The following is a 25,158-nucleotide window of genomic DNA, read 5'->3' as shown; positions in this document are numbered from 1 at the left end:
CATACTAACAAGTCTAAAACATAAAAACAACTCCTACCTTACATAATAAGTCAAATATTACAACGGTTGAAAATTACAATTTAAAATTCTTCTATGTTGGTATGTGGTGAATATAATTACCATGTTTTTCGTTGTCATTTCTTCATTACTCAATATATTTTATTCGATATCAGTTGATATCTTATGATCGTAATTCTCGAACTGATATACGTTTAGTGAATCGACCTAATTTCAAAGTTATTCAGAGTAACATTAATTGGAAGATAATACATGTAATTATATTTGAGTTTATTATGCAAGGTAGGAGTTGTTTTTATGTTTTAGACTTAGTATGTAAGGTAGGAATTGTTTTTATGTATTAATATTGAAAAAGTCCTAATATAAGGACGAAACATTTGTTAAAATTTGAAAGATATTAAATATTAGCTATCAAAAACTAGCGTTGGCTCTTAGCTCTTTTTACCTTTTATTATTCTTCTATATTGTATTTGTGTGTGTATGTGTGTGAAAGTAACACAAAAAGTTTGGCGGCGATTTAAAATCTAGAGAAATAATTATTTCAATAAAAAGTAGATATGCTTTTAAAAATTAATTAACATAAAATGAGAAAATTTTCATTTAAAATATAAAATTGTATTAAATGTCAATATTAACTTGTTTCATATGTATGTAATTTTTATTTTTCCAATTCTAGTCACTTTTTGCAGCTGATACATCCTTAAGAAATCAATGGATTTGTTTCTGGATTATTTAAACATATAGCATACTGTTTTCATGCACTACACTAGTTTATTAATCAAGAATCTCATATTTCAGCCTGCAGGACTTTAATGTCAATCTTTTACGATAAATCATGTTCATCGAGCAAAAAGAGTTTTTCGGCTGAAAATCTGACGCGTGCCGCAGTTAACGAGCGTTAATGCAAATTATATCATGGGAATTATACAGATGTTTAATAAACCGTCCATTAAATTTCAATAGAACGGTCTTAACGTCATTTATTTGATGCTACGTTAACTCGAGCGGATATTGATACTTTCACCGTGAATCTGTTGCCGCAATAGAAGCGTGAGCGTGCGTACACGCGCAGGTGGATCACGTTTCCTGAGCCGCCGCTCGCGCTCGCACGCGTGCACAGCTCGCGCGTTTCGAAGGTAAGAGTCAGCCGGGCGTGACCGGCTCGGGGAGAAACGCGAGATACGCGTAAATGTGCGTAATAGCGGATTTGCCATTCGAGAATTTAAGCGTGTATTTTACAACAGTAAAGCCGTACAATGCTGATCAAAGCGCGTTGCTTAATGACTTTCGAAATTGATTTAAATTTCAAACGCGGGGATACGGGATTTTGCTCCACGCTATTTGAAATTTCAACGAAAAATGTATAAATTATGGAGGAGAAGGAAAAGCGAGGTTACGCGCCCTTAAACAGGGAATTAACGAGATCAAAGAAGCGTATTTCAAAATTTTTGCCATTCCAGAGAGTTTTGTTTGTAAAAGTTGTCTTACTCAATTTAGTTATTTATCGGAAATTGAAATACACACATACTCCAGGGTACGATTTAATTTTTCAACTTTCCGATTCGCTGCAGTTTGCCACGTGTGTATTTGAAATACATCACTGTTACAATTTCCACGGAATAATTAAATTCTCGTGGACTCAATGAATAAAACACAGAGGGAATTGAAATCAATTTCTATATTTCTTCTTTATTCGATTAATTAATTAATTCGCCTCCAGAGTTTGTTTTTTTCTCGCTTAACAAAATTGGCTTCATCTTCTTTATTAGAAGTTCAATTATCACGCGACGTTGTTAATCATTGTTAATCGTTTATTGTTCTTATAATTAACTATGTCATTCGCAACACATTGACGATGACGAATCCAATTCAATTTATCCGACGGAATAAAGATGAACAAAGTCGAATAGCGCTCGTCATTTTCCTTTTAAAGGTATCTTTCTCATATGGCGTGACTTGACGAGTGTGCGAGTATTCGTGTTACTTTTGCGAATGTTGAATAAATTCGTCGTATGTATTCCCACGGCTCTACATCAGCACAGCGAATAAAACTGAGTCGGCCTACGTATGTTTCTACGCAAATCGATGAATAGCTTTATACGGTCATTCCAATTCTACTGTTTGCATCAAAGAATAAACTTAATTCATTCAATTTATTTTTTTGTAATGAATGAATTTAAAAAAAAGATCGTGAAATAAATTTAATAATTTAGTTTATGTGAAATAATTAACAATGTAATGACTAAAAATCGATTTGCACTGATACTCTTAACTTTTTGCATTGCAATTATCTTATTCTATTATGTATTATACTGTTAAATTTATAATCGAATTATATACCCAATTTGAGTTATTTTTATATAATTACAGATTTGAGTTATTTTTATTTACAAATTTTAATGTGTTTATTAGCATTTATATAATTGTAGATTTGAGTTATTTTTATTTACAGATTTTAATGTGTTTATCAGTACCGCATTAAGATTTTTCTAAGATGCCTATGAGCATAAAAATTATTAAATTGCTAGACAATTTAATTTGTGGTAGTACTAGTTTTATCGGTATAACGATTCAAATCTGAAAATCAATTTGGTAGGATTTGATACGTGGTATATAAATTCCAAGAAATTCACATTAAATTAAGTATTTAAGCACTAAAGGTTCAGCTTTGACCGTTATGGGCTTTATTTCCTATTGGTTGTATTCACATGTATGATGATCTATCTAATTGTCTATAAGATTCTTATTGTTTTATTTTTAATTATTTCTACATTGATAAAAACGTACTAAATTTTAATAATTATTAGTTCGAATAATAATATTTACTAAATATTTACTAAATGTAAACATATATTTATTAGGTACAAGAACCATTAATTTGATTTAAATATAATTGTTTTTATTGAACTAATATTTATTGTAAGTAAACGTTTAGTACTTTTTAAACATATACTTATTAAAATTTCGTAATTTTTTTTCTGTGTATAAATCGTCATTGCTCCTATTTAATATGTCTTTAATTTAATTAATACAATAGAGTTAAACAATTCAAGAGAAATATATTGAATGTGGCAAAAATTTACTTTATAATTTACTAAGCGCATACATTAATAAGAACACTGTTTACTTCAAAACAATTCAAAGCAATTCCATAGAAATTAGTTAATTAAATGGGGTTGTTTTTTTAACTACACGTCTTAAAATAATAATTTTGACACGCTTGGAAGTTAAAAACATTAATATGTTATTCAATTTAAGGAATTGTTTTATAAATTTGAACTTTTAATATTCAATGTATAGTTCTAAATGCTTTAGTCTGGTGTAATTTTTAATTTGAGTCGGGAAAGAGGATTTGAAGAAGTACCCTCGCTGGAAAGGTAATTTTATACAAGGCAGGAAGAAAAAGCGCGAGCTCTCTTTAGAATCCTCATCCCTTGCGAAATGCCGTCGTCGTCTCTGTACTTATATTCGTGCGAAGCTTCCTTATTTTGCGGAAAGAGCGAAAGCTCTTAGCGAACTTTCGACCGAAAACAGCCGCTTTCCGCGCTCTTCAGCCACAATAGACGATCTCCCTTTGCCCGCCGCGCCATGGACGTTATTTTCTTCTTTCTGGACGAATAGGGCATCTCTCGGAGAACGGTTTTACCGTTGGACGTTCCAGTTTCTTGCATCTATCGCAAATTATGAGATAGCACTCGGTCTGTGTCCAGCAATCGTATATATCGTCGATAACTGTACGCGCAATTGCTTGCACGTATGAGCGGCGGAATCGCGGCCGTAAAACTAACGTACCCACGTTTTTGTTTTTTCTGCAAGGCCGAGTTATGCGGGCGCGATGAGGAATGATTACGCGAGAAATGATTACCACCACGATGCATCACGAAAACGTGAATTTTGACGAGATATTGACGTTTCGGTTATTCACCTCGATTCAACGGACACTACGGTTCCTGACGCTTTTATTTTGTCAGTTCAGTTTGACAGCCCGCATCGAAATTCAGCTAAATAATTAACGAGCAAAGTGAAACTGTTTGATTTACGTGCGTTGCATACTTTCTGTTATTTTCCGTTTGTTGAAAAACGGATGGTAATAGAATAATAGCGATAAATTTTGCAAAAGCCGGTTATTAACTTGTTATAATAATGCATTTAAGATCTCTAATTTATGCGAATTGTCTTTGTGAACGGTAATGCGATTTTAATTAAAATACTTTGCGAGAGGGATCACGTTAAATTTGGTTATGACACTTTAATTATTACGAATATTTTATCTGCCGATTAACAGCACACGTATTTACGTACACGAGCAAAAGTTACGAGATTTAATTATATAATTAATGAACTTATACGATCGCATTACGTTGCGTTACAGCGCCCTATGAGGGTGGAATATGGAAGGTGAGGGTTCATCTGCCGGAGCACTACCCTTTCAAATCACCTTCGATCGGTTTCATGAACAAGGTCTACCATCCTAACATTGACGAAGTCTCGGGCACGGTGTGTCTAGACGTTATAAACCAGGCTTGGACTGCCCTTTACGGTACGTATTCATTTAGCCGCGTAAAACCGTGCTTGACCAGTCTGTAAATAGCGCACTAGTATCCGCGCAATTTTCATTTAGACGTCTACTTAACCTTTTCATTACAAGTAACTTAATTTAGACTTTGCTTTGAGAGTTACAACGTGAAAGTTGCATGCTTTCCAATCGTATATGTATATATCTTGTATTTATTACGAGTCGAGCTTTGTCGAGCAACGTTGTTGAGGGACAACCTTTAACTCTAATTGATAATTGGCTCCGAAATTTCCTTAATTTTATTCACGGGTTCAGCGTGTTCGACAAAACTATAAATTAATATACCTTTGCTTAAAGTTAACGTAATTAACGTAATTAACGTATGATTTTTCATTTTGAAAGTCAAAATCCGAGGAACAGGATTATATAATTTAAAGTTATATAAGGTTGTGAAAAACATTTTTTAACAATGTTTGGTGCGTAATTGAAAAATATGTCCAAGTCCACTGAGATCCGCGAATGCTAATTAGAGTTAATGTCTATCGAAAGAGAAAGAGTGAAGAGACTACGAACGATTACTAACGACATTTTTGTACTATTTTGTTTCAGACTTATCAAATATTTTCGAGTCTTTCCTGCCTCAGTTGTTAACATATCCCAATCCAATCGATCCCTTGAACGGCGATGCTGCCGCGATGTATCTTCACAAACCCGAAGAGTACAAGAAGAAGGTGGCGGGTGAGTATGCTACAGGTTTAATAAGTATCCCTCATTAAACGAGGCACAGTTGGAACGAGGACGGTGGATCATTACAAGACTTTTACGATCGACCGTCAATCGATCCGTGTCTCCCTCTTAAAGTAAAACTTCCCCTATCGTAGTTGCTTCCGTTTCGCGTGTGTGCATGCTTGACATCATTACCGTCGCAATGCAATTTCCCATTTCTGACTTCTCGGCAGATTACGTGAGGAAGTACGCGACGGAGGAGGCGCTGAGGGACCAGGAGAACGGCGGCACCGGCAACGGGATGTCCTCCGACAGCGAGTCGTCGATGAGCGACTTCAGCGAGGACGAGGCGCAGGACATGGAGTTGTAACCAAATATATTACCATCCGCGCGTACCCATATCCTTAATCATCTCGATTCCCTGTAAGATCCCCGATCGCTCGTCCTACTACCAAATAGATGCTTACACCCGAGACTCCGAGTCTCACTTCTGGTGACGGCGACGAGGTCCCCTTTACTACTCGTTGCTGCTCTCGTCACTCGTACATATACCGAGGGGTTGGTGATCGACCATCCCCGGCACGACGAGAGCGAAAGTGACGGAGACGAACGAGGTAAAAACGGAGAATCGCGCTCTTCTCACCGAGCGCATCTCGAGGGGCGTTTTCTATCACGACAGCGATGTCTCTCACGGTCGTCCAAGCTCTTGCTTGAGTTAATTCGTTAATTATTCGCTGCGTTTAATTGTCACATTCATGATGACGACGACGACGATGATGATGATGATGATGATTATAACGTATCATCAACGAACGAGACGTTGGCACAAATGAAACTCACAATCTTTGTAAACGTCTCGAGAGTCGATGCTCTTACTTTTCAGTGCGAAGAAGAGAAAAAAAGAAAGGGTATGAAACGAAAAGACAGAGAGGACCACCGTTGGTATTTACGGGTTATTCATTGATTGACGCAATAACGATTTTCAGCCGGTGCTTTTACTGCGTATATATATCTATGATGCGTTTTTCTATGATGAACAGCGAAACAATAACGTATCGTACATCTAATGTATTCACCCGGTCATGTTTTCCTCGATTTTTGAAATTCTCTCGTCCTTGTTTGTTCTTTCTTCCGAGCGCCCATAGGTGCGTTTGTCGTTGTTATTCGAAAACATGTGATCGAGATTGAAGCAGCAGAGAGATGCACTAAAAAATTTTAACGATGAATTGATTAATCTGGCATATAGCGATCGCATCGTCTCTCTACCAACTAACGACTCCTTTGCTGCTATCTTAGACTGTGTTAGAATCTACTTAAAAAATTATTTTTACATTCGAAATCACTATCAATCGTCATTCTCCTCATTTTTATCTGAAGAGTACGCTAAATATTGCCTAGTTAAAAGTGAAAAGCAAACAGTTTGTCTCTACGATCTTTTCTTTTTCTCGATCGATTATAAAAACTGGTGCGTATGTCACGCGTCAGTTTCAGGTTTCTTTTGTTTAAAACAACAGTGAGACACGCAAAAATGTGATGGAGTATGGGTACTAGCACCGTCTTCCTTTTTCCTGCCATCACTATTCCCAAACGTTTCCCCCGTAGGGCTGCGCATCAGCGACCGATCGCCACGTCGTCGTCGGCCGCGGGAAAAAGATCGAATCTACTACACAAACGGCCGCACGCGAACGACGTCGAGATGACGGAGCCGCTAGCCAAGACTGCGCGATTGTGGAATCACCCCGGGAGAATGAGTGCAAACGAGACTCTGAATATGTTTCAAGCAACCTCGACGTCCTGTCTCGAACTGTGCGCATCGGGCGGACAAAGTGCGGAAGAGACGCAAGTTACAGGACTATCATCACCGTGTGTCCATCCCTTGGAAGTGAATGTAGATTTAGTTGATCCCGGTGGGTACGGATCGGACGCGATTTAATATTCGCTCGCGGAAAATTTTAAGTCAATTTGTACTATTTTAATCTCATTGTTATTCGACTCATTATAGATTTCATTATATAGATTATTGTTATTAAGAGGAGGACGTATATTAAATTGAATTGGTTTGTTACAATGTTTGAGAGATGCTTTGCTTTTCTAGAAGTGAAACTGGAAATATCCTTGCGTTTAAAGAAAGTAAAAGAAAGAACAACTACCCTTACTTAATTAATCATTACTTCCATCCGCTAATGCAGTTTTAAGTTTATTTCGATTATTAGAACTAAAGAAAATGAAATCAAAGAACTCAGGGAATTTCCGTTTGAGAAACAAAAACTATGGTTGTATCATCGCTGAAATAAGCAAAACTATGAATTCGAATACACGAATGGAATGCGCGAGGAAAGGACTACATTTATTTTTATGATTGACGATATATCAGCGAGTTTAAATTTTCAAAAAGAACCAAGTAGATTAAAGAATTGTTTGGCAAAGTGTAGGAAAACTGTAAATTTATAAAATATAAAATTGTACAAACTTTGGTGCACAATAATCTTCGATCAATAGTATCTCGTTTCAAATTGATCTCCCTCCTTTGCATGATTTACATGTATGCAATGCGATTTATAGCTGTACGTAAGTATAAACATTATATTTCAGTGCCTTCTCAGGCAAAAAAAGCGTGCCTTATTATATGGGTCTCTGGTAAAGAATTTCATTGGACTATATGAGTGAATACGACGAGCATTTAGCGTTAACGGATCTTTGGACGAAATTAATTATGCTTAAAGCATTGCAAATTAATACCGAATGTGTTTTTAGAAACTAGAGATAAACATCGATTACTAGGCTTCAATGATTCCTTGATAATTGAGGAATGTGTAAGACATCAACGGAAAAGACAGATATGTAAGAAAGATATGAAAAATTTCAACGATCAATCGATTCTCCATCTTGAGAATTTTGAACAGATATGACGCCGAATTGATACAACAATATCGTAATGTCGCTATAACTACGTTGCGTAGGCGCATCGGTCGTAAATGCAGCAACTACAGTAATCAAATTCAGAATGTAAATAGCAAAACAAAAGTTACGATTTTTTAGCCAATGTACTGTATATTTATACAATTTCGTTGCGCACGCTCCTGCAGTCGCAATTTTTATTTCGTCTACCGATGAAGCTTATCCAGGTTTTTAATGTATTATGCAACAGTTCTGCGCTTACTTTTTTTTTTAAAGAACGCTATGTTTTATGCAACGATATATAATTTATACGTAGGGATATTCACGCTTTACATTATTACGTTATTATTTAAGACGAACTTTCATGGACACGGCCTGTTTCCCAGCGAATCCATTCCGTTGACGACGTGTACTGCAATGTATTTACCGTTTCGAGAAGTGCTATTAAGACTAAGTGAAATCAGTACAGTTTTCGTGTAACTTACAGAAGCAATGCTGTTTTTATGTTTCTATGTTTTTTTCTCGTGCAATTATGTAAAGCGACATGTTTCAAAATCCGTCGGTTGCTCTTTGTCATGTTTTTCATAATATTCATCTTTGGACTTCGTTATTGTTATAATCTCAGTGCTTTTTGAAACTCGGTGTGCAATCAACAAAGTATGATATGTGCGTCACTTGAATGTACGTCAAGTTAAATGTGCAGTTTATTCAGCCTGAATACTTAGAATTATCTCAGCTGTACTTAGAAAAAGAGAAAAGGAAAATTCTGCTATTCTTTTATTCGCACTGTATCTCTCACAGGAACGCGCGTCTTTTATTTTTATAAGTTAGCACAAAGTATGTAGCTTTAACGCGTCTAATGTCTCGTCGGCACTGTACTTTTAGACTTCGTTCATTCAGAACCAAAAATCATCATATTAGAATGTGCGTTTCCCATGGAACCGTGTCGATTGAGTTTGAAGTCGTGCTCTCAGATCTCACATCGTTGCTAATTATATATGTAACATATAGATTATTGACTAGTTATACGCATAAATATATATATATATATTATCGATCATATTCGCATAACTTTATATTAGCTATTATGTATATGATTTTACTAACGAATTGTTTAACTAAGCGAAGAAGAATAATTTTAATAATCATTTTTTATATTTTTTTTTTGCAAGTGTTGTTTGTTCCTCCTGTCAATTGATAATTTAACGTCTCCGTTTCGACTATTGGGATTGTTTCTTAGTATTCCTTGTTCGGTGCGCGCGCGTGCGCGCGCTCATTATTATAACGAAGATTAAAAATTTTCCATAGTATGTGTAAATTGATATTGGATTATTATCGGATTAATGCTTAGATTAATGTTAACTAATATTTCGTTTTATAATGCGAAGATCCATTGCCTCTATTGTGTTCAAAACCTTTTTGTAACATTGAATAATACGTCTAAAGGCATATTTTTATACATGTATTGCAATGATATAATATAGCGATAGTTGCATGTTCTTTATCCTATGTCGGGTTCCATCGCCATTTAATTTTCCCCTCTGTGATCATAAATAATGGATAATCAATTATTTTTATAATCGTGAGCAACCTGTCTCATACAGAACGATTAGAGTCTCGCGTATAATAAGATGCATTGCTTATGTCGTTCCTTTAATTCCGTAAGATATACGTCGAATGTTTTCCGAGTAATATTGTACATTTAAAGGATGCAAAGGAGTCGTTACGTAACACGAGAAACACATAATTTATATAGTGATAATCAATATTATAAGCTGTAGAGAATTGAAACGAGAGAATTTGAAACTACGATTATTGTGATTGATTGGTTCTTTGCATAATCTGTGTTCTTAGTGTCCCACCGTAAATCTTATTCGCGAAGATGTAAGTATATTTACGGATGACAATTCCGATACAGAGAAAGAGAGTAAGCTGGCGACGGGCGATGCCACGTGTTTGCCAAAATTTATATCAACAATTTGTGATCAAAGGGCGAGGGATTCGTTGTTGCCCAATTCAGTTTGATCAAACGACATATATGTATATCTATATACATACATACATACAGTCATACATACACATTCACAGTTAGACATGCAATGTCAAACACGTTCCAAACGAAACTATTAATTTCACGCCACGATATACGGCGTTACAGTCCCATTATTATGCCGCATTATTATGACCACTGTTGAATTTTACGATATTTTTATGATAAGTTGGCAAATTTTTATAAAAAGTGATAGAAAGATTTGTATTTCATGTGGCAATATTGTTTTTTAAATTACTGTGCATGCAATTCTAACATAGATCGCCATTTTGATATGTGTCGACTGTTTAACCACGCCGAAGTTACATATAATTTCTATTTAGAACACTTTGTCTCGTGACGTAAATTGTTAATATTATTAATAAAATATAACGGTAAATAATAAATATAAATTGTTGTTAGACATGTTAATAAAGCATAAATAAGTTAAACATAAGTCAAATAATAACTTATGTTTAACTTATTTATTTATGCTTTATTAACATGTCTAACAACAATTTATATTTATTTTGCATGTTTTGTTTGCTGTATTTTATAATAAAATATAATTGATTTAACATTGCCAAGTTGTAATTAATTGATTAGACATAAAATTGTTCAATAAATCATAATATATATTTAAAATTTAACTAAATAGAAAAGAGTGCAAAAAGATAAGGTCATAATAATGTGGCCAGGGACTGTACATGATCTACTGGACTTTTGCGAGAATCATATTCGGAGTTGTAACTTCAACGTACAAAAAAAGAAAGAAGAGGAAAAGCAGACACACTCGGAACCGAGATTTAGTCCAAGATTTTCATTGTACGGAAATTATAATTCTGTCGTGTTACGTTTTTTGAAACGTCGAAATTGGGAGATGGAAGTCGGTAGAGCGGTCATTATAAAAAAAAGTTCTTTAAACGCGCTTAAGTATATAGCAGACACTCGTTCAGGATTCCAGCGCGTGACGTGAATAAAGAAGATGATGAACGGCTGCTATTCTTGTTCCGCCGGCGGAGCACGTATCCTGATTTGACATCCATGTTTTTCTCGCGAGGTAAACGTTGAATTAGATAATTGAGAGGGAAACGCATCTCTCTCCACCTTCAGATATTTTAATCAGGACAGGGAGACAGCAATATTTTTGCTACTCGTTCGTAATTATATATCATTGATGTTAGCGGGCGTGCCGACGATGGCACGAGCGTCAGACGCGATTGCAATAATGGTTGATTAACAAAGTTGTAATAAGGAGGAATACAATCGTTATATCGATCCTGATCGTACGATCGAAACTAGTCGCCCGACAACGACGATGCAGTTGCGCTTGCGGAATATGCATTTCGATATAGTTTGGCAAATTCGTTTTACAACTCGATCGCGCGACAGCGATCCGTTTCTTGCTACCTTATCCAACTGAAAATCGAACAAGCCCTAATCTCCTAACTTAGATCCAGCGATAAAAATGACCTAGCCGTGTGCATATTTGCAAACTAGATGGTGAACGCCGACATTGTCACGAGACGATAGTAATCGAGTAAACGCAGCAAACGCGAATAAAATAATAGCTGATATTTATCGGTCTAGCAATTTAAATGCACTCTAGACGTTATTATTCTGCAGCACATCCGGGAATGTAATTAACAATATCAAAGAAGCTATTAATTTCGGTAGAATTTTTCTTACTTTTGCTTTGGACAATGTCGACGTTCGCGGCGCAATGGACAGATTTTCGCGTGTTATTACTGCTTTATATTATTCAGCGATTGTGCGAGAACGTACCTAAACCGTTTCCATGTAGATAAGCGAGGCCATTTTTTACCGCGTCTGAGAAAAATAAATAATCCCAATGAATTTTGCGTAATCACCGCAAAGTTAGAATTGCTCCGTCGAAGAAGCAGAATTGTAAATGCAAGAAAACAATATTATGATGTAATTAAGTGCAATTTTGTGACGCGAGAGGAGGACATATTCTCTCGAATGAAAAATTTACGCTCGCTTATGCATCTGGAAATGATAAGGATTTAATATTTTGACTATATATGGCGATAGAGAGGCTGAGAGAGATGAACAGGCAAGAGCATAATGCTAAAAGGAAGAGACAATTTCTTGGCGGCTCGCACTGCGATGTGCGTGCAAGTTTTTTTAATTATTCGAGTAAAAATTAGAGACAAGATAATACGGTATTTTCATGCACAGTAAAAAATTTGTATTAAATTTAACACATTTCACGTGTCCCAAACAGTTCACCCAAATTTTTGTGTTAATTTAACATAAGATGAATATGTTAGAAAGTAACACAAATATTATGTAAAAAATTAACACAAGAAACGTAATATTTTGACACAATTTAAAAGTAAATTTTTATATTAAATTAACACATTTATGATGTGTTAAATTTAACTGAAATTAGATGCTATTTTTACATTTTTAATTTAGGCGGTACCTCTGTGATATTTAACTATTTAATCTAATACAATATATAGATTTAACAGATATTTACCGTTTGAAAGAGAAAATAACACAAAATATTTGCACTTTTTTTACATATAAAATATGTAACTAGCTGTACAGAACGTATTTCTTCCGTAAAACTAACATTTATAATATATTAAATTAATGCATATTTTATTCATTTATTTTTAGAATTTATGTTTTAAAACTGCATTATTTGTTTACTTACTTATAAATTGTGCTACTTTAACACCGAGAAATGTTAAATTTTAATTTAACAAAATATTCAAATAAAACAATGACATTACGTTAAATTAACATTCGGATATGTTAAAAATTCAAAAATTTTAAAGGATTCGTTTTAATAAATATAAAATATTTTTTACTGTGTAAAAATTATATTAAACGCAAATGTGAGAAAAATATCAGAAAACGATTAATTCGTTAAACGATCCAAATTAGAATGATTGGAGAATAATTAACTCGAAAACTTTTATTTATTTCTATTGCTAAAAAATAAAATTGTAGGATAATTTATTAGAAGTTCTGTTTACGTATGTTGGGCTAGACATTTTATCATGATTATCATTTAACGTGATTATCACCTAATAAGTATCATTTCCAAAATACCAATTTCGAAAATGACAACTGTGAATTACTTTAGAGAAAACGTCGCTTAGTGCGTGCTGCGAAGAAATCAAGAGATTGAAGGACGCAGCAATGCTCGCGATCCTTCAATCGACCACTTTAATGCAGTGAGACGGATTTTTTCGATAATAGATTTCGATATCGCTGGTAGACCCTTTTCAAACGTAACACATGTAGCGACGTATAAAATGCTAAGGAGTTGTACTAACTCTCTCGTGGACGACGATCGTCATTAACTCTGCAGTAACGTTACGTTTTCCCCAGTGGTTCCTAGTCACTGCCATACTTATTAACGACGATATCATGAAGAGCGTGACCGGAGAGCTGCTAAAGGAAATTTTTGCCGAATAATATGTCGAAAAGTTAAAAAAAAAAGAACAAATACACCTCGTAATGTGTTCGCGTTATTAGCTACTAAAAGCTCTCAAGAAAAATTGGCACAAAGACTGCTGTACTGCAGGGTTTACGGGGAATCGACGAGATATCCGTTAATTAACACTGGCAAAGTGAAGCTTTATAAACTAACGTAGTGATGATGATAATGATGACGATAAAGTTCGGAACACTCGTTCGGAGGATTTGTTCGGGAACCGTTTCTATGTTCCATGTACAATCGTGAAGATCGAATTATTGGTGTCTGTAGAGGTACATATATTTTCTTACGGTATATGGTAATTAGCTGCGCTGCTTCGGCTCGTGAAGGACCCGTTATCCTTGAATTGGTCAACGGAGAAAAATCATGCTGGATTTCTAAAATGGTCGCATTAACGTAACGTAATATAATGTACAATAAAACTGTTTGACCGAGGCATATTTAATTCCGCTGTATTTAGTTATCTCAATGTATTGTCAAAAGCTTTGTAAAATGAAAAATATTTGCATTCGCAATGAGTTGGAATAATTCAAACAGAAATGCATAATGTATTTCCCTGTTAAAATTCAGAATTTACAAAATAGGTTAATAATGAAGTAAAATATTTAGATAATATATGATCCAAAAATATGATGCGAGATTAAATGAGGTGTTTACAAAATTAATTTTATGTATTCTATATTTTAATATGAGAGTATATATTCTTAACATGAGATTTTCAATTGACTGCAAATTTAGAAATCATTATTTTCGAAAGTGAAATCTTGATATAAGTAATAACCAATGAAAAATTCGCATAACTTCTATTGCGATTGTATTATGTAATAACTTTAGGCGGCATAGGTCCAACTTTATCGGAGAATAAAAAAGTGATACATTTTTTTTGGACTTAGCGCTATATGCAGATTCAAAAAAATAATTCTAAAGGACGAATTTAAGGGAACGGGCACCTCACTACAGCTAGATGTAAAGTTTCCTTAGGTACCTATTGTTTCAATGTATGAATTGTCTATGTAAAATGCTGGTACTGTTAGCAAAAAGAAGAAGAAAGCTATGTCAACGATAAGTACGCCGAGAGGAAAGAATTACTTTCGAATGATCCGGCCTTTTCGAAAGAAAAAAAAAAGCAAAAGAGAAAACGGAGGTGAGACAGAAATAATTCGACGATCTGGCGTGTCTTTTACCAGACAGATTTCCCGAATCTGACCAATCACACAGAACGTCTTTCTAGTTAGCACGTGATGACGATGATTATGAACTTGCTGAATCTACGTTTTCATGGTTCGTGAACACAATAAAACAATGACAAACAATGAACATTACGCTATTACAAATATTTATTATAAATAAGATATAACAAAAATAAATATAAATATATATATATATATTATATTGAATTAACGATGATTGAACAAGATGCAATTTTTTGGTACAATAAAACGAAAAGAACCAATATTGTGTGCGTGTATTTTATTGAATTAATCCACGTATCTATACTTTTTATGTTGACTATAGACAGGCGTGCGCTTCGTGCGTGCTACTGAGCTTTTAATATTATATATACAAATATGCATATAATATTTATTAATCGATTACACTTAACTTTCGATACACATAACTGTCAAACGCGCGATTTCCGCGATGACAGCCGCTCACGAAGTAAACGCAGCGAGAGAGCCAAATCGACATAATACGAAGTTACGCACGCGATACGATCGAGTTCCAGACAATCAATCCGCATCGCGGAAAAGAGGCAACAATGAATTCGACTATCGATTTAACATCCATTTTATTATAAGAGGAGAAGAGGAGAGGAGGAGAGGACATCGTTACACATCGTTTGACATTTTATAATAATTATTAGGGACTCATTTATGTGATTATCTAACTTATCTTTTTACATATTGTCATAATATAATACATTTAATTATCTTACGATATTTCAACGTATCTAATAGACTATTAATTAAAATTTAAAATTTTAATACCAAAATGTGATCATTACGATAGCGTTTGTAAACGAACAAAGGTGGCTAATGGTAATGGCTAAAAAAATGAAGTTCACTTAAAGTTCGAAATTAATTAAAAAAACGAAAGGCGAAAATTGAATGATGAAAAGTAAAATCAACTAAATTGTACTAAATTATGAAAATCAATAAGATAGATGACTCATTAAATATCAGGATACAAGTTCGAATAATAAGCAACATTGATTACTTCTAATATATGTTAGCAGGAACTATAAAAATTCTGATATTAAAAATTACTTCTTAAAAATTAGATTTCTTCTTAAAAATCACCTTTCATATTAAAATATAAATAAAAGTCATGTAAGGACTACGCGTTTCTCCACTAATGATAATTCTGAATTTCGTAGAAATTAGAGTTCTTGGTTCTCAGAAAACTTTAATCGTAAGAAAGACACGATCAGCTGTTCGTGTCCGAAACAAAGAGTCTATTACATATATACACGATATGATAATAACAGCAAGTTCAAATTTGTGAGATTATCGACATTGACTGATTTTCGGGATCTAGAAACATCAACAAAATAAGACTAAAGGACTTGCTCACGCATAGCTCGGAGCAGTCTTGTGCTCATCTCGGACATATCTTTAATCAATTGCCTACTGTTTCGACTTTCATTTGGTTACTATTTTTATTGGTAATTGCAAAAAATAACATTTTTCTTTTTGATAGTAGTAACTCGTTACTTAAATTCTTCGAAAAAAGAACAACCAATAACACGGGCATCTGTATATGGTTGAATCTGCAGTTTGATCAGGTAACTATTGCACTGCTAATTACTAAAGATACGCTTAAAATGAATGTATTCATATAGATAACATATAAGTGAAGTTTTCATGTGTATTCATTTGTTATAAATATCTGTAGGTTTGTTCGTGTAGCCTGCTACAATATGCTCCTACCATAGTTAAAATTCACTCGAAAATAAGCACGTTGAAATGAATAAGAGCTATGGTAGGAGTAAGTCTTAGCATGATGGTGCATACGACATAGTGGAGCATGCGAACAAACCTTATACAAATATATATGAAATAGTCTGCATGTAACTATTGATTGATAAATTTGAAATTAGCAACATTTAACACAATTACATATTTATACGGTAAGCCATTGGCTGCGTTCAGCGGATTCATCATTTGAGTGAGAGCTCGCTGTTATTGATGTATTCTTTCAGATCTGAAATGCTGATTGGATGATCTACAAAAATACACCAATAAGCGCTCACTCAACTATTGAATCCGCTGAACGCAGCCATCATTTGATTTCGCTCTGACCGTATAGACATTCCGTTATTTAGTTATGTATTCACATTATGGTCTTTAAATAAAGACTTTATTTATTTAATTATTTCTAATTTTAATCTTTAACATTTACGTAAGTAAATTTACAGTAAATCATCGAGATAATGTGTATTGGAGATCACAATTATAGACTAACAAATCTTGAAGATTATAATGAAGACTTAGTAAGTGTAAATTAAATTATTTTGTGATTTATAGAAATTAAACATTTATAGCAGCTAATATTTTTATTTCAATCATATATTTTATAAATTTAAGAATGAACGTTATATTTAAATACATTGCATGTTCTTTGATATTCTCTATGTAATTTTTATTACGACATTTCAATTATTTAACATAGATCGCTACATGTATATAAAATATTTTACTTATTTATATATGTATATATGTATCTTAGGAATTATTTGAAATAAGAAAGGATGAAATGGAACTGTGTAAAGTCATAAGAGAAGATCGATTGTTAAAACGTAATATTAATATAGAGCAAGAATTAACAGATTTAATGTACAAAGCTGCTCTTTCATCTTTCGATATTTCTATTGATGAAATTGCGAACTACATAAACTCGTCAGACGAAACATTACAATTAGTGGGAATACAGGCTTATAGAAAATTAAGTCAAGAAAGAAATTCTATAAATGATATGATAAAAGATGGCATCGTGTTACGCTGTATTGAGCTTTTAGATAGCGACAAGTATGTACTTACATGAAAAGTAAAAAGAATTATTTATCTAATTAAGTGAACTGATTCTTCATAACCGTTCATTGAGCTCTTATGCAGCATACATATATGCATACGCAAATGACAACAAATATGTTTCTAACTTCTTGGTGTTTTCAATATATATAATCATATATTACTCATTACTTCTTTTTTAATTTATTTTTTTATATATTCATAAACAAGACATAATTTCTTTAATTATATTTATACAGCACCTCCTTGCAATTTGAAGTAATATTCTTATTAAATATCATAACTTTGAGTACATCCAAAGAATGTTCTACATCACAGAATGTTATAAAGCAATGTTATGAAGCAATACCGAAATTAGTGGAGCTACTTAGGTATACATCTTCAATAGTTGCAGAACAAATAGTGTATCTCTTAGGAAATATAATTAATGATAAACCGTTTGCACGTGACGTTGCTATTGTATCTGATGCTATACCTCTTTTAATTGATTTAATTAAACCTGACATTTCGGTAAGTGACATTCTATTTAAAAACATTCTTTAACTACATTTACCTTACTTGCTTTCTTATATATTGTCAGCATTGACGCTCGAAGAGAGAGAGGAACAACAATTTTATTCCTTTGCTTAAAGAGTGTAATATTGAATAATAATAAGTGTGACAAAAACATTTTTAAAAGATATTCAATAATTGTTAATTATCAATACTAAATAATAAATGAATTTTATAATATTATGATTTTATGATGTTATGTGTACATATTTTATAATATTATATTTTTCGTCATTTTACAAAAAAAAATGAAGATAAAACTATTATAATATATCAATATTTTGGATTAAAATATTTAAATTGTAATATTCTTAATAATTATTTAAATTATAACTAATTGAAGAAACAAAATTTATGAATAGTGCTTAAAAGAGAGAAATATATATTTATTATACAGTAAATGTAGATATATATCAATGCCAATCCAAGATTATTATTAGAAACGGCATAGAAAGAAAATATATAATTCATAAAAAAATAAAATAATATGTTAGCAATGCCTGTAAGCGTTTCTAACATAAAAGCTGGCAAGTCAAACTTAACTTTTATGTCAAGTAAAATTTGAAACTATGTTTTGGTAAGTAAACAATATTTCAATATTTTCTGATACTGAGAAAATATACAGATGACATTTATGGACAGCATCTCATGGCTTTTATCTGATTTATGTCAAAGGGATTTACCTCTAAATATTGATTTGATTGAACTCGTTCTACCAGTTTTGGATCATCTGTTTAATAATGAAAATGACTACATAATCTGTAAGACATTTGTGATTTATCTGTTCTATTGTTACTTTATGTATTATGTATTTCATCCCTTGGAACAATATTATCGGATTTGTAAAAAAATCTATTTTAATGGACAATATTTGAATTAATTAATTTTCCAAATATTTCTAATAGTTTTTTTTGCGAGTTTAACAGTATTTTTTATAAGGGATTCTAATTTTGAGATTATACATATATTGCTGTTTGATCTAGCTGATACCTGCAGGATACTTTATTACTTTACTGATGGAGCCGACGATAATATACAAGCGATAATTGAAACTGGCTTTCTACCGAAAATTTTAGAGTGTTTGATATCGAATAAAGAAAATATCTATATTCCAGCATTGCTCACGATAAGAAATATAGTGGAAATTGATGATTATCAAAACGATGCTGTCATCTTTGCGGGAGGATTGTCGCGTCTTCGTACCATGTTATGGTATTATGGTGACAAGGAACATATTATTGCAAAAGAGACTATTTGGATAATTTGTAAATTGGCAGGCAACACGGATCAAATTCAAAGTTTAATAAATGCTGATTTGTTACCAATATTGATAAACGAAATTGTATATGTAAGTATTTAAGAGGATAGAAACTGGTTATACGGAAATAGAACTGATAGGTACATAGTACCAATTAGTACATAGTCTAATCTGGAGACAACACACACGGTAGTGTCTCAGCGTTAAGCCAAGCGCATTATACATACCGGATACATGCATATATAATATTTCATTACCAAATTTAGTTCGATTAAATCATTTAAAAGTTACATTTAAGGTATCTCAACTGGCTAATGTTACAAATTTAATGTCAATGTGTTTTTCAAAATTACGTACTAATCACACATTAAGGCGAATCGGAAAACAATGTTTTTACGATACGAAAGCACAATTAAAGACTTAAAAGATGCCATATTGATAATAGCAACTTTCTATGAAAGATAGATTTGACAGCAATTAGCAAAGATTTATCCTCGATTTATGTTTGCATTTTCAAATTTGAAATATTCTTATGGTTGATCGAATGATCAGTTTGGATGGGTCAGAGAGAAACCTACTAGATTGTCATCTTCATGTAGTAAGCAGTGGGATTCCTTCTATCACGAATTTGAATACGAAGACCTGCTTTTCAGCACAAACATATCATTCGAAATGATAGTTGATTTTTTCAATCTCTCAGAACAATAGTACATTGGAGTGAAAATTGCTTAAAGACGGTTTAATCTATCATTCCTTTTAATTAAGAGTCGGAAAGTTTTCTAATGTTATGACTTTCGTCTACTTATCACCGTTTAATATCATCTAATACCATTTAATCAAACAACGTATTGTAAATATACGTCGAATATAAATTTTTCATATTTTTCCGAGAATTAGACTAAATATTCATGAGTTCAGAATTCTAATCAAAACAATTTTCCGATTAAACTAAAATTTTATAGTTGTTATTTGCATTTTTCGATATATTTTTCTTATAATAAGAACAGTTTCTTTCTCGGTCACACATAATCCAATATATATCTTTAAAATTATCTGCTTCCTGCAAAACTGATATCCACTTTTTACGACGACACAGTAAACAGTGGCTAGTGGCCATGTTATCAAATCTGAGAAGACTGTGAGTGCAGTGCAAACTATACAATATATCGTAGTATTTTACAATTCTATATTCCATAACCACCTTCTTTTCGCTATGATTATGCATACAAAAAATCATACTTGTTTTAAATATTAATACAAAGTAATATTTTGATATAAAATTTTATAGATCAATGTATCGATACATTTTTTAGGGAGAAGCACAAGACATGGCCGCATTGGCTGTAACTACTGTGATGGCGAGAGCAACAGTTCAACAGTTTACACAGTTTGTGAATGCTGGTGTATTGCTAGCTCTTTGTAATTTACTTCAATCAAACAATTGTAATATTATTATTAATACTTTAACTGGTTTGACTAAAATCTTGGGTGCTGCAGAGAAAATGGGACAACTAGAAAGTCTTACAATTTTGATAAAAAAAAATGGAGGATTGAATAAAATAGAAGATCTTCAATACGACAAGAATGACCGAGTTTATAAAAAATCTTTTGCTGTACTAAAACAATTTTTTTCTCAAAGGGTTTGTACATTATTACTTTATGTTTATTTATACAAAGAATAATTTATAAAGGAAAGCCCTATTTTTCGTGGATAGTTTTGTTAGATTTTATCTAAATAGAAAAAATAAATATAATAAATAAAATTATAATTTTATTTGTATTAAATTTAACGTTATTAATCATAACATTAATTAAATAAAAATACTCGTTTTTTTCTGTTGCATAAATATAAAATTATAAAAGATGTTTCTCTTAGGATACCTTTTATACATTGAAAATTTATATATACATAAATTCCTTGTATGTTTTTTGATACCGTATATAATTTATATTCTATTATGTAATATAGTTAAGTATATCCAAAGAAGATGATCAATTGTTGGAATGTAATATTAAGACAGAACAAGAACGGCCAAATTTATCGATCGAAGTTATTCGATCCAGTTCTGTTCTTTCTGTAGACGAAGGTGTACATGAAGTTATACAAGACAATTCCAAACAAATAGATTCATTAGACGAATTACAGTTACATGTACTTCAGATTTATAATCAATTTTTATTTAGTTCAGAAATAAGTCCTGCTATAAATTATATCTTAGACAATGAGGTATTACCACTGTGTATTAAGCACTTAGATAGCGACAAGTATGTATATGAAAACTGAAAAATAATATATCGATTTAAATAAATTGTTTCTCCTTGTATTTTTGATGGATATAATTTATAAAATATAATTTCCTTATTTTTATTCTCTTAGTTTTCTCCTGCAATTTGAAGTAATGTCTCTATTAACTTCTATAATTTTGAGTACATCTATGGAAACGCGATATATTATAAAACATGAAATAATACCAAAAATAGTGAAGTTACTTAAGTCTACATCGTTTGTTGTTGTGAGTCAAGCAGTGCGTGCTTTAGGAACTACAATCGAAGGTAGACCGTATGCACGTGATCTTGCTCTTGAACATAATGCTCTATCTTATTTGATCGATTTAATTAAATCTGATATCAGAGTAAGTATAAACAATGTGTTTAGCAATATTTTTTAATTATATTTTCACATTTTTTATATTGTTATTATTAACACAAAAAAGCAACATTTTTGTTCGTTTATCTACTGAACAACTCAAAGTGTAATAAACAATTGCTAACTTTTTGTAAACGACTAAATTTTTTAAATTAATTACATTTATATTATTCATTGTTGATAGTAGCAATGCATGAGTTTTATAATATTACATTATTCATTGCAAGAAACTGATATCAATTAAACTGTGTCAGTATTTGTTTAAAACATTTAAATAGTAATATTTTTCACATTCTGCTTACTTAGTGAAATTATAACTAATTTAAGAAATTAAACTTAAATAGTATTTAAAAGGGAAAATAATAATTATGTTATATGGAAAAATTATAGCCAGCATTGACAATGTGAGCTCTTTAATAGTTTAAAGTCTAAAGTAAATAATAACTATTGATTAATATAAAATTGTATAGGAAAACGCAATCATTGTGTATTGAAGAGTTGTTTATTTCACAGATATTATAATAAGTAATAAATATTTCATATATTATATATTATTGAGAGGAACTATTTATTTCCTATCGAGAGGAATTATTTATTATTAAAGATTGAAAATATTTTCCATGAATAAGTATCTCTCTTCCTCTTCTTCCCATAACCATTTATTTTATTTGATATATCACTTCAAGAATATAGTTGTTTTTTATTTATTAGATCAAACATGTGAAATATCACATTGAAATGAAATATTCCTTGAAATACTCCTTTTTGTTTTTTTTTTTTATGGCATCTGTATTACCTTTTATCTTATATGTTTTTAAGAAGGCGCTCTGAAATACGAAATAATGATAACGATGTTTGTAAGCGCTCTTAGCACAAAAGCTAGCAAGACAAACTTAGCTTTTATGTTAAGTACTATTTAAAACTATGTTTGTTTTAATAAATAGACAATATTTCAATTTTTTTCTGATAAAACGATGCAGATGGGGCTTATGTGCAGCATCATGAGAACTTTAACTTATTTATGTGAGAAATTGGATCCTTTACTTTTTGAATTGATTAGGCCTGTATTACCAACATTTAATTGCATGCTTAATATTGAATATCAAGACTTACGTTGTAAGATATATACATTTCATCTGTTATTATATATATATATTATATAATTATTCTGAATTTAAGATTCTTTTATGTTACTGTTTGTTTTAGCTAATATTTGCAAGGTATTCTATTACCTTACCACTACTTCCAACGATAATACGATACGAGCAGTATTGGAAACTGGCATTCTACCGAAGATTGTAGAATGCCTGACGTCACAGGAGGAAAGTATCTTTTATCTAGCGTTGCACACAGTTGGAAATATAGTAAAAATAGTTAAGGTTACTGAATCGGATGCATCAATTTTAGCGGCAGGATTGCCGCAATTTTGTGCCTTGTTGCGAAATTATCCTGCCAATGAGTTTATTGAAGAGGAAATTGTTTCGATAATCATTAAGATCATTAATAACACGGAACAAATCCAAAATGTGTTAAATGCTGGTCTGTTATCACCATTGATGGAAATATTTAAGTTTGTAAGTATGTTATGCAAGCATGAATAAATCAGCCAAAATCTGCTCTAAATATTTCAATAACTGAGAAGGAAAAGACTCATTGAATCGATGTCGATTTGACGTCGAAGTGATGATTTCGATGTTGATTCGACATTTAATTTTGCTGAAAATTATAAAATCCATTTTTTCCGAGGGTATGTTTCAACTCCTAAACCTTGAGATACGCTGATAAAAAAAATATGAGTTTACGCACGGTGGCAAAAGAAAATAAAATTAATGAGTAACCACAACTGATGGGCGTGCATTTGACGGTATGGCCTGGCGGATACGCGTTTATACAGGGTATCCCACTTAATTCGACCATCTGAATATCTTTTGGTTTTTGTGATGGGAAAAATGTGTCAAATAAAAGTAGAATGGTTTCAAGGGAGATATATTTCAGTGAAGTTGTTTTTCTTCTAGGTGGAGGCGCCAAAAAGATACGAAAGTTATCTCCATTTTTTAAAATAGAATTGTATAATTTTTTTTATACAATACGATTCCTCTAATTATTCTGCATATAAAAATATTAAGTGATTTAAAAAAACCAAGTTTACGAGATTTTTTATACTTTATTCCATTTACATATAAAATTATATATAATTATATATAACATATTTTTTCTCGGGAATTCATACACTATTAAATTTTTATAATCATATCTTAATATTTTTAAGAACAGAATAATGAGATAAATCAATTGGTGAAAACAAAACACATAGTTGTTTAAAAAAATATTTATGCAAATTATGGATAATTTTTAAATAAGCACCTCTGTATTTTCTTTCCACCAATCGATTCATTTCATTATAAGTTTTAATATTAAATAACTTGTTAATTAATAACTTGTTATTACGAAAATTGGAAAGTTATAGAGGACTTTTTGATTCAGTTTAGTCCATTCTATCTATATATGAAAATTGTCTCAAGTATTTTAAGACACCCTGTATATGCACGCGCGCGTGTGTGTATATATATATATATATATGACATATGCATATGTGTTTATAGAGAAAAGGAAACGCACAAATGATATCTGGACGGATTTTAACATCTTTAATGTTGCGTGGAACAAGTCAACATTTGACCGAATTAATAAATGCTGGTGTATTGGTAGCATTTTGCAATTTATTGAAAGCTGAGAATTATGAGAACATTTTTGATGCCTTAGATTGTCTTAATAATATTTTGGGTGCCGCAAAAGGAATGGGACAAATAGAAAGATTTATCGTTATGATCAAAGAAGCTGGAGGATTAGATAAAATAAGATCTCTTCGATATCATCAAAATGAGTTAATTTATGAAGAATCTATGTTTATAATTAATTCATATTTTTCTTAAGGAGTTGTATGTTTATGAGATTTGATTATTATTTTGTAGTACATGATGATAACTACTTACAAAAAGACTTAG

General features: G+C 32.0%; 2 protein-coding genes across 8 annotated transcripts in view; both read left to right on the top strand.

Moving 5' to 3' along the window:
• The window catches only part of UbcE2H (ubiquitin conjugating enzyme E2H), a 58,854-nt gene extending 49,648 nt beyond the window's left edge, over nt 1-9,206 (top strand). For 6 of the 7 annotated variants that reach the window (XM_018456549.1, XM_018456551.1, XM_018456553.1 and 3 more), the window contains exons 4-7: nt 4,391-4,558; nt 5,144-5,272; nt 5,494-5,626; nt 6,863-9,206. In XM_018456549.1, coding sequence (XP_018312051.1) covers nt 4,391-4,558; nt 5,144-5,272; nt 5,494-5,626; nt 6,863-7,193 — 761 coding nt within the window. In that variant the 3' untranslated portion in view covers nt 7,194-9,206. Of the gene's footprint in view, nt 1-4,390; nt 4,559-5,143; nt 5,273-5,493; nt 6,577-6,862 lie in introns of those variants that run through there. The other variant, XM_018456554.1, reaches the window with a different exon arrangement.
• Nucleotides 9,207-17,098: 7,892 nt separating this feature from the next.
• Nucleotides 17,099-25,158, top strand: LOC108728051 (importin subunit alpha-5-like). The gene is made up of 10 exons (XM_018456401.1): nt 17,099-17,158; nt 17,395-17,693; nt 17,936-18,206; nt 18,874-19,009; nt 19,232-19,596; nt 20,820-21,098; nt 21,476-21,771; nt 21,884-22,059; nt 23,360-23,727; nt 25,126-25,158. The coding sequence occupies exons 1-10, from the start codon at nt 17,099-17,101 to the stop codon at nt 25,156-25,158; spliced, it is 2,283 nt and encodes a 760-aa protein (XP_018311903.1).

The sequence above is a fragment of the Mycetomoellerius zeteki genome, unplaced genomic scaffold (genome assembly GCF_001594055.1).
Source record: "Mycetomoellerius zeteki isolate Tzet28-1 unplaced genomic scaffold, Tzet1.0 scaffold58, whole genome shotgun sequence".
Classification (NCBI taxonomy): Eukaryota; Metazoa; Arthropoda; class Insecta; order Hymenoptera; family Formicidae; genus Mycetomoellerius; species Mycetomoellerius zeteki.
This window is presented reverse-complemented; position numbering and strand designations above follow the sequence as displayed.